The 19,198-nt window shown below is 49.7% G+C and overlaps 2 protein-coding genes across 3 annotated transcripts in view; one reads left to right on the forward strand and one right to left on the reverse strand.

Moving 5' to 3' along the window:
- Positions 1-468: 468 nt before the first annotated feature.
- LOC100356002 (NUT family member 2G) lies at positions 469-6,752 on the reverse strand. Its single transcript, XM_089306486.1, has 6 exons — positions 6,055-6,752; positions 4,115-4,243; positions 2,914-3,170; positions 2,311-2,603; positions 1,934-2,050; positions 469-1,200 (listed from the first exon to the last, which is right to left on the reverse strand). Exons 1-6 carry the CDS (start codon positions 6,750-6,752, stop codon positions 469-471), a joined length of 2,226 nt encoding a protein of 741 aa, XP_089162612.1.
- Positions 6,753-9,520: 2,768 nt separating this feature from the next.
- LOC149128653 (uncharacterized) overlaps positions 9,521-19,198 on the forward strand; it is a 133,971-nt gene continuing 124,293 nt past the window's right edge. For both annotated transcript variants that reach the window (XM_089315715.1, XM_089315716.1), the window contains exon 1: positions 9,521-10,356. In XM_089315715.1, the coding sequence (XP_089171841.1) occupies positions 10,281-10,356 (76 nt within the window). In that variant the 5' untranslated portion in view covers positions 9,521-10,280. The remainder of the gene's footprint in view (positions 10,357-19,198) is intronic.

Genomic DNA, 19,198 nt, shown 5'->3' on the forward strand with positions numbered 1-19,198 from the left:
GTCTGACAGCTCAGAAGCAGCTCCCAGGAAGACATTTATAGGACACAAAGGACAGCGGGGCTCCGGAGGACCCAGAGCAAATGAGGGCTCGTGTGGGCGGTGATGGTGCGGGGCACGGGCAGCCAGGGAAGGAAGCGTGTAAACCCGTCGGGAGACATCGGTCAGGCCCCTGTGCAGCCATGAGCAGGCATCCCCGTCTGTCTTGCCTCACCGTCCTCTCCCCACTGACGCCAGGACAGAGGGCAGCAGAACAGAGACGATTTCCAATGTAACTTCCTTTATTTACACAAACAAAGTCCCAAAGGGATGATTCCACACTCTTGCCCCAGGTCCCTCCACCCGGGGCTCCTAGAGTCGCCCTCTTGTGGTGAGGAACAGCAGGGTCAGCACTTTGGGTGCAGGGCAGAGTTAGGGTCCATGTGCTTCAGGCTGCACCTGGAGGAGCTGCTCCCAGAGCCCTGGCGCCACCTAGTGGGCTGAATGGTGCTTCTTCCTCCTCCTGGTGACCAAGTGGTCACATTTCCTCTTCTGAGTCTGGGAGTTTCCCACAGAGCCCAGAGCCTGGGCCTGCCCTGCAGAAGCCCTGAGCTGAGGCACTGGGCAGGGCTTCTTTTTTGCAGGGCCCTGGCCTCCCTGCAGAGCTTGCTTCCTGGACTTTGCAGCATGTGGGAGGGGTCCCCTAGGGTCCCTTCCATGGGTAGACAGGGGTTTTGGTGCTCTGCAAGGATTCCCAGCTCCAAGGCAGGGCAGGTCTTCAGCAGAGGCCTCGCTCCGTGCAAAGCCCAAGGGCAGCAGGTGGTGCTGGGAGGCCAGGAGGAAGGAGAGACTGGGAAGTTCCTCCTCGTTCTCACTGGAGTTGTCCAGTGGTGCGTGCGGGCCCCCAACAGAGGGTCCTCCTCTGAAACTCCTGGCATCTTTGGTGGCCCCCAGTGAGGGACACTCCCGATGTCCACTAAAGACAGCATTAACCTCAGGCCTGCACAGGGGGGTGTCTGGGACAACATGTCTCTGCAGGTCTTGGGAAGACATCGACCCGGAGAAGCACTCAGCTCTGGCCCCAAGGCGAGGGCCCTGGTTGTCACTCTGCGCACTTTGTTGGGGTCCAGATTCAGAATTGCTGGGGTGCAGTAGGCGCACACCATGACTGGGGGTTGCCCCAATGGCCCCATCTTCTTTCAAGGAGCAGTGCTTCGCCATCACCTGCAGAGGAAACAGGCCCTTAGTGGCTATGCCAGGTGCAAGGGAGGCCAGGGAGTGCACAGCAGGTACTCGGGAGGAGGCAGAAAGGCCTGAGTCTCTGGGCTGGTACAATTGGTGTGAGGGGTTCTGCCTCCACCCACATGGGCCTCATTCTAGCCCTGTACCCTAACCTGGAACTGGCTCTTCTGTCTCCTTAACACATGTGTGCACCTGCACCCCACCCAAAGCAGCTCCTCAAGAAGTCATTTTTCCCCAGCAGAGTAGGGGGAGACAAAATGATCTGGGTCTGCCATGCAGGGTTCCCCCTTCTACCACGAGTCTACCTATGTGCCCCTCCCTGCCCTGTCTACCTGCTGTCCCCCCACCCCTGGTTTCCTGGTGCCCCTCCAGGCCCTGTCTATATGAAGCCCCCACCCTGGTTTCCTAGTGCCCCTCCCTGCCCTGTCTACATGCTGTCCCCTCCCTGATTTCCTGGTGCCCCCCTGCTGTGTCTACATGAAGCCCCCACCCCTGGTTTCCTAGTGCCCCTCCCTGCCCTGTCTACCTGCTGCCCCCCACCCCTGGTTTCCTGGTGCCTCTCTCTGCCCTGTCTACATGATGCCCCCCACCCCTGGTTTCCTGGTGCCCCTCCCTGACTGTCTACATGATGCCCCCACCCCTGGTTTCCTGGTGCCCCTCCCACCCCGTCTACATGCTGTCCCTGCTCTACCTGCTTACCACCTTCTGTATTTACCTGGCCAGCAGTCAGCCCTTCCTCCTTCTCCAGCTCCTTGGACAGGGCCGTGAGATCCAGCTGTGGATCTGGGGAAAGCAGTTCTTCCAGGAATCTGGGGTGAATGATGGCCTCCGCCTAGAAGAGATGCAAGATGTCCATGATCATCCTTGCATGAAGCACCTGAGATGATGGGAACTTGAACAGAACCAGAGAGCAATGACGGCCCCATCACTGTTCACACTCTGGGGTGTACATCAGTGGGCAGTCAGCTTCACTCCCTCCCTCCCTCCCTCACTGAGGAACACAAAGGCAGTGGTGAAGAACTTGCATTTGGCTTAAGGGCCTGGCAGGGTCATTTTTTGGATCTTGCATCCCAGTGCTGCACCCCAACCCACCTTGGTGACAAAATCCACCTGGGAGCATAGATGGTCAATGTAGGACAGCATTTCCGGGTCCGGGTATGACCCCTCATTCTCCAGGAAACCTTCATCTGTGTCCTCTTCTGGGTGGCCATCGGGAGGCTCCAAGGACAAGGGTGTTGGCCCCAGCAACGTGTCCATGATTTCCATGTACTCCTTCACGGCCTCTGGTGGGATCTCCTTGGGTGTCTTGTCCTGAGGCCCCTGGTGTCTGGGTGGCACTGGACAGGCAGGCAGGGCCTTGGAGCTGGCCTTCCTGGCGGCACACCCTGTGGATGGGAACATGGTGTGAGTGCAGGGGCTCCAGCGTCATGTCAGCCGTTGTGGGGTAGACAGTTGTTGGAGTACATGAGTGGTCACGCTGGGCCAGGAAACCTGACAAAAGCATCCGAGAGAGGAGATGGGGCCGAGAGGTGGAACATCTGTCACCAACACTCCTCGTTCTTATCTCCACATCCCATCCTGGCCAGTGTTTGCTGGCTCCTTGGGAAGCTAAGGGATGAGAGGCACTAGGACTGAGGTATGAAAAATCCCCAGGTAATGGCCCAAAGCATGTGGGCCCCTGGGCTGCCCATGGACATTCTGCACAAAGGAACACATGTTGCTCTTGAAGGAAAGGCCCAGACGAGGGGACAGCAAATCCTGGGGTTGCGTTGGCCTCTGCCACGGACTGTGCTGGGACACGGGAGACTGTACCTGGCTGCTGGACAGCCACAGGGGCTGGGGGCCCTTGAGGAAGCAGTGCTGGTGAGACCAGTGTGGGCTGGCAAGGTTTCCCCTTCATCCACTCCAGCTTCTGCATCTGCATCTCCTCCTCTTCCTCAAACTCCATGAACCTGAGCATGGGGGACACAGGTCAAATGTGAGGGGCCCACGCCCTGACAACATTCTGGCGGCAGCTGGTGGCAGACACATGCACGTGTCCCTTGGGGTCAGGGAGGTCCAAGTCTGGTCAGTCCCACAGGGGTAAAGCATGCTGGGAACAGTGCTCTGTCTGCCCTGCTCGGGCAGGTGACGTGTGTCTCTGATCCCCTGCAGGCCCTGTTAACAAAGGCACAGCAGATCTCACCACTTCCATGCCTGGTCTGGCCCCACACAGAGCCCCAAGTAGGGCTGACTCCAGAGGCTGCGCAAAAGGACATTTCTCACAAGCGCTTTTGGGTCCTAGTTCAGAATCAAAGATCCTGAGCCCGAGACTGTGACCCTTGTAGGGGGAGCAGGGATTAGGGTCCAGGGGCAGGCAGGAGGATGGGAGGCCTGGCTGAGAGGTGGGCATGGCCTCTGAGTGCTGTGTGTTTAAACTTATCATACTGCATGAACCGGCAGAAATGCAGACAGGGCCGTGTGTCTGAGACACCAGATCCCTGAGGACACACTCTGGGTTGCAGCACATTCTGGGATGGCGTTTCACCGTGACAACACATCTGTCCACAGCCCCCTCTCCAGGGTGTGAGGCAGAAGCTCCGATGGAGGTCTTGCTGTGTGCAGAGTCCTCGTGGTGGGAGGAACCACAAGGGCTGCCCTGGCTGCTCCACCTCAACCTTGAACGTCAGAGCCTGGGTAGCTCAGACACAGATGGGGAGGACTCCCGGGGAGGAGAGTGCCTAGAACCCTACATCCAGGTGGTGGGGCAGTATCCTGGGAGAGCAGGGCCCACGGAGGGACTGATCCAAGGAGCGGCCCTCTGCGTACATGTGCTCACACGTCCAGCCCCTCAGGCCCAGCCTCCCTCCCCAGCCTCCTCCACCACCCAGCACCGGGACTCGGACTCCCAACTCACTTTTCTGCCATCTCGTAGAAGATCATGCGGTCGAAGTTGCTCTTGTGCTGCCATTCACGCAAGGCAAACCCCAGGCCCTCCTCCAGCGGCATGGTGGGCCTCCGCTGGGCCAGGGTCCGCAGCACGGGGCTGGAATTAAGTCCCTGGAGTCAGTGAAAATGCACAAGCCCACCCTGCCCCCTGAGCTCAGGGGTCTGACTACTGTGCTGGGGTCTCCCTTTCCCTCTGTCCCTGTCGTGTCCTCCTCCAGTGTGGGCTCTCCAGCCTCCTGGCCACCTCTCATCTGGGGGATACCCACTTCCAGGGCTGTGCTGACCTCTCGGTCTTCCTTTTGCAGCTTCAGTATCACAGTGCAGCATGAATTGGATGCTTGTATCCCGTAAATACATGTGTGCAAGTGCTAATCCTCAGTGTGATGGGGTCTGAGGTGGTGTCTGTGGTGCAGTTAGGGTTAGGAGAGGTCCTAAGGCTGCAGCTCCCGTGATAGTACTGGTGTCCTTAGAGGAGAAGCAAGACTCGCCACAGCTTGACTCTCAAATGAAGACAGTGGGAAGGTCCTGTCTCAGGAAAAGCAGGCTCACCGAAATCTGAATCCAGCCATGTGCTATGCTCAGTCTTCCAGCCTCCAGACGTGTCACATGAACATCTGTGGCTGAAACTGCCCAGTGTGTGGCTTTGTGCAGTGCAGCCCAAAGGGAGAAGCACACAGAATGATCTGACCTGGGTGCCAGGGCTCTGGTGTGGGTTCCTGGCCCCAGGGCTGAGTGTGTAACCTGCTTTATAGTTGCTGGCCAGAGGCCGCACTGGAGTTGGGACCTCAGAGCTCCTGGGAGTGGGGAGACATTTGGGAGCCATGCAGGCTGTGCCCTGATTAGGGGACCAAGCTCAGTGCATGGGGACTGAGTTGGGGTTGATGTGCCTCCTGGGCAATGCTGAGTGTCCATAGCTGCAGGGAGACGGAGACGTCAACACCAAGGCGTGGAGACTGCTTTCAGCTGCACGCTGAGTGACGATTGGGCAGGAGGTCACAGGTGGGCGCGACATGGACGCAGTGCCCTGCTCAGTGGAAAGTGGCTGTGTCTGTCGTGATGGTGTAGACAGGAGGAGCCGGGCCCGAGTGGTCAAGAAAGGGGAGTGTGCCACTGCGGGGAAGGCTCCCTCTGGTTTGGTCTCCAGCAGCCCCGGACAGCGGCCTGCGTTCTTGCCTTAGGGGCTCAGAGTCCGGTCACAGCCTGGACCGTGGAGTTCGGGCTGTGGCTGTGTTCTTCACCTCATTGCCTTTTCCTCATGACAGCATGACCGCAGTCGTTTCCTGAGACAGAGCGTGTGCCTGTCTATGCCAAGCTCAGCAGGTTCAGCTGCAGTGACCTTCAGCTCCCTGGGAACGGGTGCGAGCGTCTCCTCCCCTATGAGGGCTCTGGGCTGCGATGTCAGTGCTGGCCCAAGAAAGACCCTCGTGTTGGGGCCTCAGCGTGGCCCTGGGTGGGTTCCCACCACCTGCTGTCTCCCTGGAAGTCCCGGGAAGAGTGAGGGTTGGGCTGTGTATAAGACTTCCCTCCTTATCGCCCCTCACGTCAAGTCCCTGAGGTCTGTGACCCTCTGCATACATGCCAGTGGTGGACAGGGATTGCTGTGTGGACTCAGACTCAAACCCCAGTGGTGGCTCTTGTGATCCCAGGACCCGCTCTGACCTTGAGTGTTCTGTAAGGGTTACCCTGGAAATGGTGGAAATGTAAATGTTATCACAGGATAGCTAAGATCCAGTGGGGAAAGGCCCTGGAATCGTGTCACACGCAGCATGAGGTAGCATGGCTGACAATGGAACTGCATGTGGTCTCTCGATTGCCTTCAGGGTCTCCTCTGGGAGCCCTTATAGCCTGCGTTGCCCAGCCCGTGATCCTCCCAATGCACTGCCCCAGGCCCTGGGCATGGGTGCTCACATGAGGAAGCAGGACAGAGCTTCTGTGTCAGGGCTCTGGGGCAGGAGCCTCCGGGCCAGGGCCTTGAAGTGCTGCCAGCGCCGGAAGTTCTCGTAGACGCTGGTGGAGCTGCAGGGGTCGTCTGGTGAGGCTTGGGCCTTGGGAGTAGGCAGGATGCGCTCCCTGTCTGCCCCTTGTGATGGTGGCCTGTTGTTTACTGGGAAGACCATCGGGGCCAGCTGGGCAGCTGGTGGTGGAGCTGGAGGAGGGAGGCCCAGAGGCCAGCCCCCCTGACTGGCCTGGGTTCCCGCCATGGTAGGTGCAGGCACTGTTGCCTGTAGGGAAGACCCAGGCACTGCTATGGGAGCAGGGTTCTGCCCTGCCCCACAGAGGCCACCTGGGGCATTCAGGCTGATACGGGTTTGGTTGTAGACCAAGGTCTGAGAGTGGAGAGGCTCCACTGGCTGCCCTCCTGTCCTCAATTGGAGTAATAGGTGGACATTCCCAGCCCCATTGGGGCCGCAGCCACCATCTCCAGCCACCACAGGCATACTGGGGATGGCAGCAGGCAGTACGAGGCGGCTGCCTGGAGGGAATGCCACATTCAGGAGGGGCAGAGGGGGCTGCCCCCAGGGTGGCTGGGGTGCAGGGCCGTGAGTTGGTTGGGGAAAGGGCAGCAGCATGACGAGAGACGGGGAGGTGCCTGGGTGCGGGATCATGGCTGTTCTCAGCCCTGGAGATGCTGTGGAGACAAAGGAGAAGGGTGAATGGAATAGGAGAACCAATTCTCAATACCCTTCTCGAATAGCAATTCTCAAATACCCTTCATTGCCAGGATGGAACAATGAGTTCTCACTGCCCCTAGAGTCACACAGGGTGACTCCAGTTCTATAGGTGTCTCCCAACACCTGGATCAGCTTTGCCTCCCTAGTGGCACTGGGCCCCTCAGTACTCCACAGCAAGCCAGGGGACTTACACAGCTGTGGTGCCACGTGCCCACCCGACCTAGGTAAAGCCAGCTGATTCACAACTCTGAACACAGACCCCACCTTAGGCTTCTTTAGCTGACACTTCTTAGTGGAACCCTTCCCTTAAACCCTAGCACAAGAAGGTCAAAGGTCTGGGAAGAAATCTCTCCCTACCATGGCCTTGTGATTCATGAGCATAACCTTGTAATCTCTGAGGCTCTCTCTCTCTCCCTCCCCCCTCCCTCCCTCCCTCTCTGTCTCTCCCTTCTCCTCTCTCTTTCTCTCTTCTCCCTCTCCCTCTTCCATTGCTTGTCAAGCCCTCACTTTCTCCCCTCCTGTGTCACTCTGCTACTCAAATAAATAAGCTTTATGCAAATAAAGGTGGAAAACAGCATTCACTGAAACTTCCTGTGGAAATCCAGCCACTCTGCCCAGCTGAACCTGCCTGTGAAGTACAGACGTGGAGTCCGTGCACTGCCATCGTCTTTATGGAAAGTCCTGGGCAGGGGCCCACCATGAGGTGTAGGGTGACTTGGGTGAAAGACTTGTGTTTCCACTACAAGAGGAACCATGCACACCACTTAGGGAAACCCAAGCCCTCTGTTGCCTGATGTTAATTGCCATTCCTGTCCTTGCAGAATCCAGAAAAAACAACTTTCCCATAATGAAAGAAACCACTGCTGGCAGGAAGCAGAGAGCTGGGAGGATCTGGGCGGTGGAGGTTGGGGTAATTTCCAGCCTCACTCAAGGAAGAGTGGGTAAAGGGGAAGGAGCCCAAGTGATCATTTTCATGGCTAAGCCCATTTCATCACAGCATCCTAACACCTAGGATACCCCTGTCTAAACCCTGTGAGCCCTTTCAAGGGCAGGCTCCCTGTGACTGAAAGGGTAGGCTCAGCTATACCCTGAACCCTCTCTCTGCCTCCACCTCATCCCCGCCCATCCTCGCACTACACCCCTCAGACTGAAGTGACCTGTGTCCCTATCCTGGTTTACAGAGAATGAATCCATTTGCTCCCGTCTCTTCTACTCATCAGTACACTTCCTGTGGGGCATCTTGATCCACCTGTACGTGGCCACTAGTCTCCCCAGTCAGCAGCGTCTGTTCAATGTGGGCTTCCACAGCTTCCCCAGGTACGATGTCCTTGTGGACACCCAGGGCTGTCTCTTTCTTCTACTTCAGTCCAGTCAGCTGTCCCCAGGAGATGCGTCACATGTGAGTTCCCAAGTATCCGAGTAGTAGCAGGGAATCTGGTTAAACAGCCCCACCCCTACAGACTTACCACCTCCTGAAGCTCTCCCCGCAGGCTTGGACACTCAGCACAGCCTCCTCAATGAGAGAAGCAAGTTCAGGTCCCAGCAGTGAGCTGGCCGCTCAGGGTCCAACTGCAGCAGCTGGGGCAAGTTTAAAGGTAACAGGAATGGAATGTGGGGCTCAGGCTTCTCTGGTGGGGGAGGGGTGGCGGGAGAGCAGCCTGGGTGGGGGTGGGGAGACATTCTGAGGCTCTTGCAGTGGGGCAGAATCTCAAGTTCTCTTGAAGTTGAACTGTGGCAAAACAGCTGATGTGAGCTCCTCAGGCAGTGTTAAAGTAGTCTCTGATTCCGCACACCGACTGTACTTGGTTCCTCCTTAACTTCCGTTCCATATCGATATACCTACTCTTGGTTCCTAGGCCACCCTGCTTCCCACCTGTGGAGGAAGGTAGGCTCCTAGCTACATTCAGGGAGGCACTTTCTCATCAAATTTCAGAACACAAGATGTGATCAGCACAGGCTTGCTCAGGGAGAAGAGGGGACCAAGTGTCTGAAAACGAGGTACCAGCGGATCAGAGATAGTTGCAGTGTGTGCACTTCATCCTGAGGGAAGCAGTCTGCATCCCCAAGTCCTGTCCACTGCTGAAAAGGCATTTCCAAGGAAAATCTGACTTCTGATGTCCTCTGTTGGAACGCCTCTGTCCATCAAGGACTGAATGAATTTGTGTTACTTGTGGTTACTTTCTTTGGTTTGTAGGATAGGTATCTAGAAAAAGTGGGTCTTTAACTCATAAATATTGCAGGTACTCCAGATGGTGTTGAGTCTAGCAGTTAAGATGTCCCTTCCTGTACTGGAGTAATTGGGCCTTCCAGCATTCTGCTGATGTGCACCCTGGGAGACCACAGATGATGCCTCAGGTTGTTGGGTTCATGAATCCAGGTGCGACCTGAAAAGAACTGAAGTTCCATGCACCTAGCTCCCGCTTGGCCTAGCCCTGGAATTGAAGTCACCTGGAGAATAACCCAGGGGCTAGCAGCCTCAGTCCTCTGTAGCATGACCACCCATTTACACTCAACAATGTTTTTATTCTCCATGCAAGCAGTGGAAAGAGGTCTACCAATGTTCAGAAGATAATGTGGGAGCAATTCAAGCAAGGTATTGGTGACTGGCAAAACAAACAAAAACCCTAGGGGTGTGACTTAAAAAATAAACAAGCTTAAGAGCCTTCTCAAAGACTTGTATTTTTATCGTGGGCACCCTTACATGGGGTTCAAACAATAACTTCATATTGCAGGGTTGATGAGGCCACGTTTTGTACTCAGGAACTTAAGGAATGAGTGTTTCTTTGTTGTAAAATTACGCCTATACTACATGGTATTTTTTACTTTATGTGGTTCAGATTGTCACGTCTTAGGATGGTAAGAAATTTTCAACGAAAGCATTTGCGAATCGCTGTTTATTTAAAATTCCCTGTATTCTATAAATTCCCCAAGTGCAGTAAATACCAGAGGACAAACTCTAAGAACGGAGCTAGGAACCGGAGTCCCTCAGTGCTTCCAGGTCCAATATTCTTGGCCAGACTGCTCTTCCATGGAACCCAGGAGGCCTGGGAAGAGAGGAGGCAGCGTCTGTGGGAGGCGCGGCCAAGTCTCAGAGACCTGCAGTCCGGAGAGGCTGCAAGCGCTGACCCCAATGCAGGCGACCTCGCTCTAGGGTGCAGCCCTGGGAAGAGCCCTTCCCTGGGGTGTGCATGCCTGCGTGGACGTCTGCCCTCTTCCAAACCATCAGGGGTCGTTTCAGACGCGCTAGGTTAATGGAGGGACGGCCACAAAGATTCCAGGACTCGTCTCGTCGCGGAAAAACCTCAAAAATCTTTCTAGACCTCATACTGCCTCCCTGCATGCCTACCTCTGGCGCGCGCTCCGCACGCATGCGCACGCCCTCTCTGGGCGCGCCGGGTTCCCGGCGTGCTCCAGTTGCCTCCAACGTCTCCCAGCATCCGTTGCGGGCGTCCAACCCAGGTGATGCGCAGGCGCGAGGAGAGCGCACGCCCACGGAATCGCGGCCATGGCGGCGTCCCGAGAGTCCGTTACTTAGAAGGTAATGGACCCCCCAGCCCCAGTCTTGCCGAGCGGTTATTGCACTTTGTGATCGTTCCCGCTGTGCGGTGGGCTCACCCTTGGTCTGTGCGGCCCGAGTGGCCAGCTGGCTGCAGAGCGAGCGAGCGGCTATACCGCAGAATTTGGTGCCGGTCCTGGCTGGGCGCTCCCCGTGTTCTGACGGTGCCTGAACCTGACGTGAGGGGCCTTTAATACCGCAGAGGACCCTGAGTGTGTCCCGCCGGTGTCGCTAGCACTCTGAGCAAGGCTGAGGCTGGGGACGCTTCCTCGGGACGGAAGACCCTGATGCAGTCCAGCAGGTAGCGCGGGCTGCTGCCAGTGCGTGCCGTCCTCAGGTGCGTCCTGTGTGACCTGTGCACGTGGTGCAGCTGAGGAGAAGTGGAGCACTCAGGTTCAGTACGGAGAGGTGTCAGTGATGTGAACAGCCTGCCTCAGTTGAATAGTAACTGTAGTTCCCAGTCCGGTGTCAAATCACGGATGCCTTGCCTACACCTTGTGTGCATGAAATTAACAATAAAGGAGGTTGTACATTGTATGGTTTGTGACTTCTGTGCTGCTCACCTGTTAGGTCAGTGCCACTCACTGCACACCGATAAGGGCGTGTGCACGGTTTGGGGGTCAGTGTGTGCATTAGAGCATGTCGATTTTCTTGTTTATTTGGCCGTGTGAGAATTGTGGGGTGGTTGTATCTGAAAGTGTGTTGTATCTGAAAGTGGGTGTTCCAGTGCCTTTAGGCATTCAGGGGACGTGTTTGATATTGTCTTTATTGAGGGTGTTTTTTGTTTCAAGCACACAAAAGATCGTTTTATTAGAGCAAAATTATGTGTTTCAAGGACTACTAGAAAGTACTGTAGTTAGCTTTATCAAGTAGATGCGCGTGCCTGTGGCTTCTGATTCCAGTTTCCTGTAAAATGCATACTCTGAGAGACAGGAGTGATGATTCAAGAAGTTGGTTCCTACCACCCGTGGTTGGGGATCTGAATTGAGTTTCTGGCTCCAGCTTGGTCCACCAGTCTTGCAGTAGAACTGTCCATGCTCTTTCTTTGTGGGCTTAGTTTGAATTCCCCTAGGAACTGACCTAGAGACAAAGAAATGAATGTAAGCTTATTTTGGAGGCAAAAGAACAGTAGAGGAATGGGGAAATGAGGCAGGGAATGCAAAAGAATCCCAAATGTGTGAGTGAGCAGCAAATTTCCTCTTTTAATAATTTGGGTTGATTCCAGCTGGGAAACTCTGGTAGCCAGTGCAGGAGATGGGCCTCCGAGTTATCCCCATCACAGAATGAGAAAGCTACCAAAGTTATATACATACCCCTTCCCATCACTGGTGGAGAGCAGCAGGGGAATAAGAATGAAGAGTTAGTTGTCTGTCCTTTCATCCTTTCCTGTTCAGGCAGCTTGAGCTCAGAGGGATTTGAGTTCAGATCCCTCAGGAAAGAGGTATGGGAGCTGACAGTATGAAGGTGGCCAGCACACCTCCAGTGATACAGCTGGGAGAGACACAGATTTCTACGATGGAATGTAGGTGTGCTTGAGGTAGGTCAGAGAAGCTTCCTTCCTGTCTGTTGCCACCTCTGTGTTCACTGGCATTAGGTTGCTAGCTTGTAGTTAGTAGACTGGGATATTTAAATCAAGTAGACGTCACCAATCAAGACTGTGTTATATCCCCAGGAGGAATGTTATTAAACACACACTGCATGACATGGGTGCACACACAGACACACACACTGAGGTGCATTTGCACACAAAGTATACTTTTAAGTTTGTTGCCAGCTGACCAACAGCTTATCAAAGCATAGCTTTATTGGTGTGTGTGTGTGTGTGTGTGTGTGTGTGTGTGTGTATGTGACAAGCAAACAGCGGGCTGCCTTGGAATAAACATCCAACATGTACAACATGAGGAGCTGGAGGCACTTCCTGTTTCAGCAGCATACACCCTAGTACATTGTATATTCCAGAACCTGACTTGCAGCTTTCCTCCTTAGTGGAGTTCTGGCCTCCTGTGAGTACAGTGTTGCAAGATGAACCTTCCTCAGAGTGCTCTGAAAAACAGCCAGTGAGGGATGAACTCCTTCAGAGTCTCTGCTTCTGTTCCTGTGTCCCCCTCTTGAAGAAATCCTGCTCTCTGGTTACAAAACCTGAGTCCTTGGGTTGGCGCCGCGGCTCAGTAGGCTAATCCTCCGCCTAGCGGCGCCGGCACACCGGGTTCTAGTCCCGGTTGCCCCCTTCCAGGCCAGCTCTCTGCTATGGCCAGGGAGTGCAGTGGAGGATGGCCCAAGTACTTGGGCCCTGCACCCCATGGGAGACCAGGAGAAGCACCTGGCTCCTGTCATCGGATCAGCCTGGTGCACTGGCCAACGCGCACCGGCCGCGGCGGCCATTGGAGGGTGACCCAACGGCAAAGGAAGACCTTTCTCTTTTTCTCTCTCTCACTGTCCACTCTGCCTGTCAAAAAAAAAAAAAAAAAAAAACCTGAGACCTTGCACTCATTCTTGAGGAGTAGGAGAGAAAGGCCATTTTTTGTTACTCTCTCCAGATGCATGGGATGGGAGCATCCTCCGGTTGAGGGACACACTTCAATGCAACACGATTAAGTCAGCAGGAGCAGTTCATAGACCCTTAGTAACATGAGGAGGCATTTGGAAGTTTGCCTATGAATGTGTAAGTGCTTAGATATAACAGTCATGAGGATATCTGTTGATTGGTAAGGGTAGGCTCAGCAGCTTCTTCACTTGGGTATGGTGAACCTGAGCAATAACCTTCATATTATTTAAAGATTTATTTATTTACTTGTAAGTCAGAGTTACACAGAGAGAGGAGAGGCAGAGAGACCGAGGTCTTCCATCCGCTGGTTCACTCCCCAATTGGTCACAACGGCCGGAGCTGCGCCTATCCAAAGCCAGGAGCCAGGAGCTTCTTCCAGGTCTCCCATGCAGGTGCAGGGGCTCAAGGACTTGGGCCATCTTCTGCTGCTTTCTTAGGCCACGGAAGAGAGCTAGATCAGAAGAGGAGCATCCAGGACTCGAACCAGCACTCATATGGGATGCCAGCATTGCAGGCTGCAGCTTCACCTGTTACACTATGGCGCCAGCCTTGATAACTAACACTTTTGAAATGAGAAAGTTTTTAATAGTCCTGTCATTGAAGAAAATGTATGAATGGCAATTTAGCACATGAAAATATGTTCAACATCATTAGTTATTATGGAAATGCAAATTAAAACTACAATGGGATAACATTTCATTTCCAATAGAATGACTGTAGTAACAGAGACAATATCCATGTTGGCAATGATGTGGAAAAAGTGGAACCCTTATACACTGTGATGGGAATGTACAGTGATATACTCTCTTTGGAAAATAGCAGTTTGGAAAATATTAAGCATAGAGTTACCATTTGCTCCATCAGTTTCACTTCAAAGAACCTCCCAAGAGAAACAAGAACATACTTGTATGTTCACACAAAGAATTTCACAGGAATATTTACACGAGCATTTTTCACAATAATCTCAAACTACAAATAGTACACATGTTCATCAACTGGTAATTAGGCAGTGAAAATTGTGACACAGCCCAGAGCACAAACTCAGAAAATGGCATACAAAAATACAATGGAATGAATGGTTCAAAACAATGGTATGTGCAACAGTATGTATGAATTTCAAAAAGATTATGCCATAATCCAGACATGAAAACCTATGTATTGTGTATTTCTGTTTATATGATGCATCCAGAAAATGCAAATTCAGAGAGACATAAATAGATCAATGAGTGGTATTGGGGGGTAAGGTAAAGAGGGGAGATGAACTGCAAATTGGATGATTTTGATATAATTCTGTAAATTAGTATTATTAAATTACTCACTTGTGATGAATGAATTTTATGGTCTATACTAATAATGCTGTTTAAGAAGTTAATAAGAAATGTTACATGGTCACCTACTGTAATTTCATTTAAGGTTTAACTTTACCTCCTGAAGTCCTTGTCTCTTAGGAGCTCCTTATTTAATTCCTTTGTTCTAGTCTCTAATTTTCCTGAACATAGTTTCCTTTTATATTTTATGCACTCCATGGCTGCGCCCCTCCCCTAAATCCTTAAACTATTCGAATCTATATTTTGCACGTGAATCCACTTCCCAGAGTCAAAATTGGTGTTTCCACATGCCTGTTATAGAAATCTCACCAGATCCTTCACAGATATCACAATCAGAATTCATTTAGTATGGCCCTCGTTATGTTCACCTGAGCTTCATGGCCAATCTTATGTCCTGTTTTACACTATTTATCGGTTCTTTTTTCAGTTCAGTACTTCCATATTGAAGCATAAAGTATTTTCAACACTGATGAACTTTTGCCAAACTCAAAATATTAACAAAATTTGAAATGAGAGTTCTTACAAAGTAAGACTGTGTGGCGCCCTCATTTCAGTCTTCATTAATAACAACAGCAATGGCTAAATAGACATTTTAGTATCTATGATGTGCAGTCATATTTCCCTTATTCTCTTTCACCTAGCCTGAGAGGTAAATAGTTATTTCCCTGTAGAATTAGATTGACAGACTAGTAATAAAGAAAAGGGCAAAAGAAATTAATATTCAGTGGCAGAATCTCAGTCTTTAAAAAAAAATCAGGATATTGCATCCTAGAGTAGAAACTAAGAACATGTCTATGAAGGTTGAACCTTCTCTTTTTCTACCACTCTAAAGAGAAATCATGGATTAGCAAAAGATTGAGAGTCTTTTTCAATCTGAAGTGTTGGCAATTTGATGGTTGAAAATGATAATTTTTAATGTTTTAATTTCCATTTCCCAGGTAGCTGATTAGGTTGAAATTTTTTTCATGTGTTTAGGTCTTTTAATTCCTTCTTTCACAAATAATCTTTTTCAACTTTTTACTCCAGAATAGTTCTAAGTTTATGAAACATTGTAAAGTAGTATAAAGAATTTGCATATGCCATACTCCCAGGTCCCTTATTAACATCTCTGATTAGTGTGATATGTTTGTCACAATTAATGAACCCCACCTAGCTTCTAAATTTTAAATCCACACTCTTTCTATCCTTACCACCCCTCTCAGCCACAGTAATCACCACTGTATGTTCAGACTGAACTGGTTTTTGTTTTGTTTTGTTTTCATATATGAAGGAGTATATGTGGTATTTGTTATTCTGTGCCTGGCTTGTTTCACTCAAAATCCTTTTTTAAAGATATATTTATTTATTTGAAAGTCAGAGTTACTCAGAGAAGGAGAGGCAGAGAGAGTGAGAGAGCGAGAGAGAGAAAGGTTTTTTTTTTAACTTTTATTTAATGAATATAGATTTCCAAAGTACAGCTTATGGACTACATTGGCATCCCCCTCCCCTCTGATGACTTCCCTCCCACCCGCAACCCTCCCCTTTCCCGCTCTCTCTCCCCTTCCATTCATATCAAGATTCATTTTCAATTTTCTATATATACAGAAGATCAGTTTAGTATACATTAAGTAAAGAATTCAACAGTTTGCACGCACATAGAAACACAAAGTGAAATATACTGTTTGAGTACTGGTTATAGCATTAAATCTCAATGTACAGCACATTAAGGACAGAGATCTTACATGAGGAGTAAGTGCACAGTGACTCCTGTTGTTGACTTTACAAATTGACACTCCTGTTTATGGCATCAGTAATCTCCCTATGCTCCGGTCATGAGTTTCCAAGGCTATGGAAGCCCCTTGAGTTCTCCGATTCTTATCTTGTTTAGACAAGGTCATAGTCAAAGTGGAGGTTCTCTCCTCCTTTCAGAGAAATGTACCTCCTTCTTTGAAGACCTGTTCTTTCCACTGGGATCTCACTCACAGAGATCTTTCATTTAGGTCTTTTTTTTTTTTGCCAGAGTGTCTTGGCTTTCCATGCCTGAAATACTCTCATGGGCTTTTCAGCTGGATCCGAGTGCCTTTAGGGCTGATTCTGAGGCCAGAGTGCTGTTTAGGACATCTGCCATTCTATGAGTCTGCTGTGTATCTTGCTTCCCATGTTGGATCACTCTCCCCTTTATTTATTCTATCGGTTAGTATTAGCAGGTACTAGACTTGTTTATGTGATCCGTTTGACTCTTAGTTCTTTCATTATGATCAATTGTGAACTGAAATTGATCACTTGGACTAGTGAGATGGCATTGGTACATGCCACCTGGATGGGATTGAATTGGAATTCCCTGGTATGTTTCTAACTCTACCATTTGGGGCAAGTCAGCTTGAGCATGTCCCAAATTGTACATCTCTTCCCTCTCTTATTCCCACTCTTATGTTTAACAGGGATCACATTTCAGTTAAATTTCAACACTTAAGAGTAACTGTGTATTGATTACAGAATTAAACCAGTCATATTAAGAACAGACAAAAAAAAACTACTAAGAGGGATAATGTATTAAGTTGTTCATTAACAGTCAGGGCTATGCTGACCAAGTCACCGTTTCCCATAGTGTCCATTCCACTTCAACAGGTTTCCTTTTTGGTGTTCAGTCAGTTGTCACCGATCAGGGAGAACATATGGTATTTGTCCCTTTGGGACTGGCTTATTTCACTCAGCATGATGTGTTCCAGATTCCTTCATTTTGTTGCAAATGACTGGATTTCGTTGTTTGTTACTGTGGTATAGTATTCTAAAGAGTACATATCCCATAATTTCTTTATCCAGTCTACCGTTGATGGGCATTTAGGTTGGTTCCAGGTCTTGGCTATTGTGAATTGTGCTGCAATAAACATTAGGGTGCAGACAGCTTGTTTGTTTGCCAATTTAAATTCCTTTGGGTAAATTCCAAGGAGTGGGATGGCTGGGTCGAACGGTAGGGTTATCTTCAGGTTTCTGAGGAATCTCCAGACTGACTTCCATAGTGGCTTGACCAGTTTGCATTCCCACCAACAGTGGGTTAGTGTCCCTTTTTCCCCACATCCTCGCCAGCATCTGTTGTTGGTAGATTTCTGTATGTGAGCCATTCTAACTGGGGTGAGGTGAAACCTCATTGTGGTTTTGATTTGCATTTCCCTGATTGCTAGTGACCTTGAACATTTTTTCATGTGCCTGTTGGCCATTTGGATTTCCTCTTTTGAAAAATGTCTATTGAGGTCCTTGGCCCATCTCTTAAGTGGGTTGTTTGTTTCGTTTTTTTTTTTTTTTTTTTTTGGAGTTTCTTGATTTCTTTCTCGATTCTGGTTATCAACCCTTTATCTGTTGCATAGTTTGCAAATATTTTTTTCCCATTCTGTCAGTTGTCTCTTCACTCTCCTGACTGTTTCTTTTGCAGTGCAGAAACTTCTCAATTTGATGCAATCCCAATAGTTGATTTTGGCTTTGACTGCCTGTGCCTCCTGGGTCTTTTCAAGAAACTCTTTGCCTGTGCCAATATCTTGAAGGGTTTCTCCAATGTTCTCTAATAATTTGATGGTGTTGGGTCGTAGATTTAGGTCTTTAATCCATGTTGAGTGGATTTTTTGTAAGGTGTAAGGTAGGGGTCTTGCTTCATGCTTCTGCACGTGGAAATCCAGTTTTCCCAGCACCATTTATTGAATAGACTGTCCTTGCTCCAGGAATTGGTTTTAGATCCTTGATCAAATATAAGTTGGCTGTAGATGTTTGGGTTGATTTCTGGTGTTTCAATTCTGTTCCATTGGTCTATCCATCTGTTTCTGTACCAGTACCATGCTGTTTTGATTACAACTGCCCTGTAGTATGTCCTGAAATCTGGTATTGTGATGCCTCCGGCTATGTTTTTGTTGTACAGGATTGCTTTAGCTATTCGAGGTCTCTTGTGCCTCCATATGAATTTCAGCATCATTTTTTCTAGATCTGAGAAGAAGGTCTTTGGTATCCTGATTGGAATTGCATTGAATGTATAAATTGCTTTTGGGAGAATGGACATTTTGATGATATTGATTCTTCCAATCCATGAGCATGGAAGATTTTTCCATTTCTTGGTATCCTCTTCTATTTCTTTAAGATTTTGTAATTCTCATTGTAGAGACCTTTAACGTCCTTGGTTAAGTTTATTCCAAGGTATTTGATTGTTTTTGTAGCTATTTTGAATGGGATTGATCTAAGCAGTTCTTTCTCAGCAATGGCATTGCTTGTGTATACAAAGGCTGTTGATTTTTGTGCATTGATTTTATATCCTGACACTTTGCCAAACTCCTCTATGAGTTCCAAAGTCTCTTAGTAGAGTTCTTTGGATCCTCTAAGTAAGAATCATATCATCTGCAAAGAGGGATAGTTTAACTTCTTCCTTCTCAATTTGTATTCCTTTAATTTCTTTTTCTTGTCTGATGGCTCTGGCTAAAACTTCCAGAACTATTTTAAATAGCAGTGGTGAGAGTGGGCATCCCTATCTGGTGCCATATCTCAGTGGAAATGCTTCCAACTTTTCCCCATTCAATAGGATGCTGGCCATGGGTTTTTCATAAATTGCTTTGATTATATTGAGGAATGTTCCTTCCATACCCAATTTGCTTAGAGTTTTCATCATGAAAGGGTGTTGAATTTTATCGAATGCTTTCTCTGCATCTATTGAGATAATCATATGGGTTTTCTTTTGCAGTCTGTTAATGTGGTGAATCACATTGATTGAATTGCAAATGTTGAACCATCCCTGAATACCAGGGATAAATCCCACTTGGTCTGGGTGGATGATTTTTCTGATGTGTTGTATTCTATTGGTGAGAATTTTATTGAGGATTTTTGCCTCTATGTTCATCGGGGATATTGGTCTCTAATTCTCTTTCAGTGCTGCATCTTTCTCTGGCTTAGGGATTAAGGTAATGCTGGCTTCATAGAAAGAATTTGGGAGGATTCC

This window comes from Oryctolagus cuniculus, chromosome 1, assembly GCF_051225735.1.
Source record: "Oryctolagus cuniculus isolate XC-2025 breed Fujian yellow rabbit chromosome 1, ASM5122573v1, whole genome shotgun sequence".
In the NCBI taxonomy this organism is placed as follows: Eukaryota; Metazoa; Chordata; class Mammalia; order Lagomorpha; family Leporidae; genus Oryctolagus; species Oryctolagus cuniculus.

Excerpts from the sequence above, each read along its gene's own strand:
- LOC100356002 (XM_089306486.1), bottom strand. The coding sequence starts at position 6,752 with ATGATCCCGCACCCAGGCACCTCCCCGTCTCTCGTCATGCTGCTGCCC. Across the intron at positions 4,244-6,054 it reads GCTCTGTCCTGCTTCCTCAT|CCCCGTGCTGCGGACCCTGG; the intron begins GTGAGCACCCAT and ends ACTTAATTCCAG. Across the intron at positions 1,201-1,933 it reads AAGGGCTGACTGCTGGCCAG|GTGATGGCGAAGCACTGCTC; the intron begins GTAAATACAGAA and ends TTTCCTCTGCAG.